The following is a 3,916-nucleotide window of genomic DNA, read 5'->3' on the forward strand; positions in this document are numbered from 1 at the left end:
TCAAGCGAAGGCTAGATGTGTATCTAGCTGGGGTAATGTAGGCCCAGCACTCTTTCCTGCTTATGCAGGGGGTCGGACTCGATGATCCATTGAGGTCCCTTCCGACCCTAGCATCTATGAATCTATGTGCACCCTGTTGGGAGCAGATTTGCTCCTTTATAGGATTAAGCAGATCCAAGCCCACTCCTGCCCTGCTCTGACCTCCTGCACCAGCCAGGGGGAGCTGCAGGCTCTGAATGCAGCTGCCTCAGTGCCAGGAGTCTCCAGGGGGCCAGGCTCAGCCTGGCAGGGGTCTTCTGAGGGGCCAGGCTCAGTCTGGCAGGGGTTTCCAGGGGGAAGCCAGGCTCAGGCTTGCAGGGGTTTCCATGGCGGGGGTGAGGGCAGGCTGAGACTGGCAGGGGTCTCCAGCAGGATAGGCTCAGCCTGACTGGGGATGCTGTCCCGGAAGCCTGTGGTGAGTGCTCCATGGACATTCTCCACCCTGCCCCCTGGCAGTGGCTGACAGGGTACCATAGTTGCAAGTGTTCACAGACCACCTTCTCTCCCACCCTCTGCAGTAGGGCACCTGGGTTGCTGCCCGCAAACCCCAGGCCTATAGCGTGCCCCCAAAACCACACTCGCTCTGGACAATTTTGAATCAACAATCTTTATTTCCCTCCACCGCAACACAATCCCTCCTACCCCAACAATAGCTTCTCCCAATCCCAACACCCACCAACAATAAGACATCTTTTTGCCTATGCAGCTATTTACAAGCGTGTGGATGGTGCAGTGTTGCAGGGAATGGTGGGCTGGAGATGCCTGGGGAGAGGCACCCAGCACCACTGCAGGTGCAGACACTGAGGCAAGACCAGTGGCCTGGGGGCTTAACCAGGGGTAAAGAAAGGTACTGTCTGGCCTGGACAGGCAGGTGAGCAGTGAGCAGCAGTCTATGTGGGTGCCCTGGCTGCTGGAGGACCCAGCTCAGGAGCAGAAGCAAGGAACCCTGGCTACTTCAGGCACTGCTGGACCTCCACCCAAACCCACTGAGGGGCTTGATGTGGGACTGCAGCAATTAGGGCCAGGGCCAACAGCTTAATGGTGGGCAGCTGCCAGGTGGCAGCTGGAGCCAGGGGCTGGGCGATGGGCAACATGAAGGTGACTGGTAGGGCCCGGATGGTGTCCAGCACCCAGCAGTCTTCCTCCATGGCCTCCATTGCCTGGGCCATCACGGCAGCCTGCTTCTTGTATGCCTCCAGCATCCTCTTGAGGAGGGCAGTGTGTCTTTCCCTAAGGGTGAGGAGCCTGTCCTGGAAGGTATGATACTCCTCATCCCTCTCCCGCTCATACGTGATGGCCCATGGGACTCTAAAGCCAGCATGTGCACCCAGAGAGCAGCTGGCAGAGTCCTGGGCACCAGGCCAGGGCTCTGCAGTGCTGCTGCAGCCAGCATGTGTCCACCACACCAGCACCCAGTGGCCAGGGGCAGGCATGAGGTCTCAGGGGTCTAAAGCCCAGCCAGGGACTGCTAAAAAGCTGCCCTTGCAAATTTGCTCCCAGTCAGCATCTACGTCTGCACTACTGTGCAATAGCTAATGTACAGTAAATCTACTACCTTTAGATACAGGCAGAGTTGTCAGGGCGACCACCCCAGGCTCCGCACTTTGGGGGCCCCTGCAGAGCTGGGTGGAGTGGCCACAGCCTTGCCTGCAGGGCTTGCCTAGTGCTGGTGACTCTGCACTGCTGCCACTGCTGCTGGCTTCATGTCTGCCCCCTATCGCCACTGCCTGCTTTGTGTCCAGCCGCTTGCCACCCCCCCCAGCTGCTGCCAGCTTTGCATCCCATCACTCACCACTGCCCCCCTCTCCCCAGCCAGCTTCTTTGTGTCTGGGCCCCGCACAGGCTGATTTGCCCTAAGCTCCACATCCTGCCAGGGTCCTCTCTGGATGCAGTAGCTCAGCTCATGGTTATATAGTGATGCTTTACTGTGCAGTGGATTAATCTACTGCACAGTAAAGTGTCTCGTGTAGACACACCCAGAAACACTATTAATATTGAATTTTTTTTCCTTTCTGAAGTCACTACGCTTCAGACTGCTGTTATAGATTATGCTGTTATGATCGTCTAAAAGCAGAGAAATGCCCCCGGCTGCCCCGAAAACAGCCTTGTCCCAGCCCCCATCCAGGAAGAGGCTGGTGCACCCCTGGCCCCGAGCCCACAGAGGGCAGCCCACCCTTGTTCTGCACACAAATCGGGGAGGGGGGAGCACATGCCCTCCATGCTTCCCTTGGGGGACTGCATAGCAGAAGGGAGCCACCCCCCTTCCCTCCCATGCCCCATGGATGAGCTACCCATGGCTCCATCCTGTGCTCTGGTCCAGTTGAGCAATGCCTGCCCCTGCCCCACCCATGGGTGCCTCAATCTGCCCCCCTACCCCTTTTCCCTCCCCCATGCTCCTTCCCCCCCACAGACTTACTGGCTGGAGGCTGCTATCCAAGCTGCTGGGCTGCATTCCTTGCTATGCATGCAGCATTTATCGGTGACGTTATTGGACAAAAAAGGCTGATTGCCGATAATGTTAATTTTCGTGTTATCTGTGCCGATCTGATACGCGACCAGTATATCAGTGCAGTAAGCAGCCAAATAACTCCAGGCAGCTGTGATTTGTTGAAATTGCAGTAAAGGTGGGTAGGTGTCCCTTGCATTCAACAACTAAGCCATCGAATTCATTCCTTCCAGCTTCCGCTCCAGATGGATGATTTGGACCTTCATCATGTCATGGCAAAAGTTCGGCCACAACTAGTGGAGTTCCTCAGTCATAACTCTGAGTGGCTGATCATGAAAGCCAAGCATTTCCTCCCCCTTGTGGATCTGAAATATGTGGATGACATCACTGACTGCAAACAGAAGGTCTCAGAGCTCCTGGACAGGCTTGAAAATGTAGAGCTAACCATTCAGAAGCAATTTGTTCAGTGCATCTGCATGGAATGCAACCTCCCCATGGACCTGGAGATACAACTCATGAGCACTGCAGGAGAAGGTAAAGGAGGAAGAGGTGGGAGTTTGATTAGCTCAAATTCACACTGGACTACAGTCCCCACTGACCTCTTCACAAATAGGCACCCAGAATCTTTATCTCTAACATCACCCCATTGAGGTCTAGCCATGTTAAAGCTGATGAGCTAAATTAATTTCTGATGCAACTTCATAGACTTCAATGGAGCAATGGCAGAAATGATTTTGGTCTTTTAGGAATGATAGAAAGATATTGGATAGAAATACAATGGGAGACAGTCATATACATCAGTTCAGATGATAGCCATTTTGTCGAGTATAGGCCCGATCATGCGAGGTTGACTTCATCATCGTATCTGCAATCCAACCTTTCTATATGGTCTGTTCCCAATTTTCTGCACGGGCCACTGCTGCTTGTGTTGGTGTTGCCAAATCATGTGGGGTGCATTGTGTTGCTACAGGGCATCTCAGGAGATGATCCATGCTTTGTTTTTCCTAACAAACACATTGGTCAGTTGCATATAGGCCCCTCGATTTCATGAGAAGGTTGCATTCTCAAAGACCCACTCAATTGTTCAGACTCTGCCATGTATGCCATTTGTAGTTGGAGCTGGATGCTAATTCCTTACTGGGGGTGATTCCTTGCCAGCTCCATTTAACAGCTTTGTCACCTAATTTTGCCCATTTTTTTTTGCCGGAGTGTAGTTCTGGCTGCTTTTGGTGATGTGGCCAATGATGTGGTACAGTATAAAAGGTATTTCTTGATGAGAGACGACAGTGGGCTGGTTGATGTCTGTATAACAGATGGAGGTCATCTGACTCTTGTACTTGCCAGTCTAAGTCACCTGCTACTTTCCTCCTGATGTAAGGGGGCACTATATTAGATAGTTTCATAGTAGCTAGGGTCAGGAGGGACCTGAAC

At 53.2% G+C, this 3,916-nt stretch overlaps 1 protein-coding gene across 1 annotated transcript in view; it reads left to right on the top strand.

Annotated features, from left to right (window-relative positions):
• Positions 1 to 2,570: 2,570 nt before the first annotated feature.
• NLRC5 (NLR family CARD domain containing 5) overlaps positions 2,571 to 3,916 on the top strand; it is a 91,135-nt gene continuing 89,789 nt past the window's right edge. The window contains exon 1 of the mRNA XM_019535520.1: positions 2,571 to 3,019. Within this exon, the coding sequence (XP_019391065.1) occupies positions 2,731 to 3,019 (289 nt within the window). The 5' untranslated portion in view covers positions 2,571 to 2,730. The remainder of the gene's footprint in view (positions 3,020 to 3,916) is intronic.

Source organism: Crocodylus porosus, unplaced genomic scaffold (genome assembly GCF_001723895.1).
Source record: "Crocodylus porosus isolate Cpor-Errol unplaced genomic scaffold, CroPor_comp1, whole genome shotgun sequence".
NCBI classification, from domain to species: Eukaryota; Metazoa; Chordata; order Crocodylia; family Crocodylidae; genus Crocodylus; species Crocodylus porosus.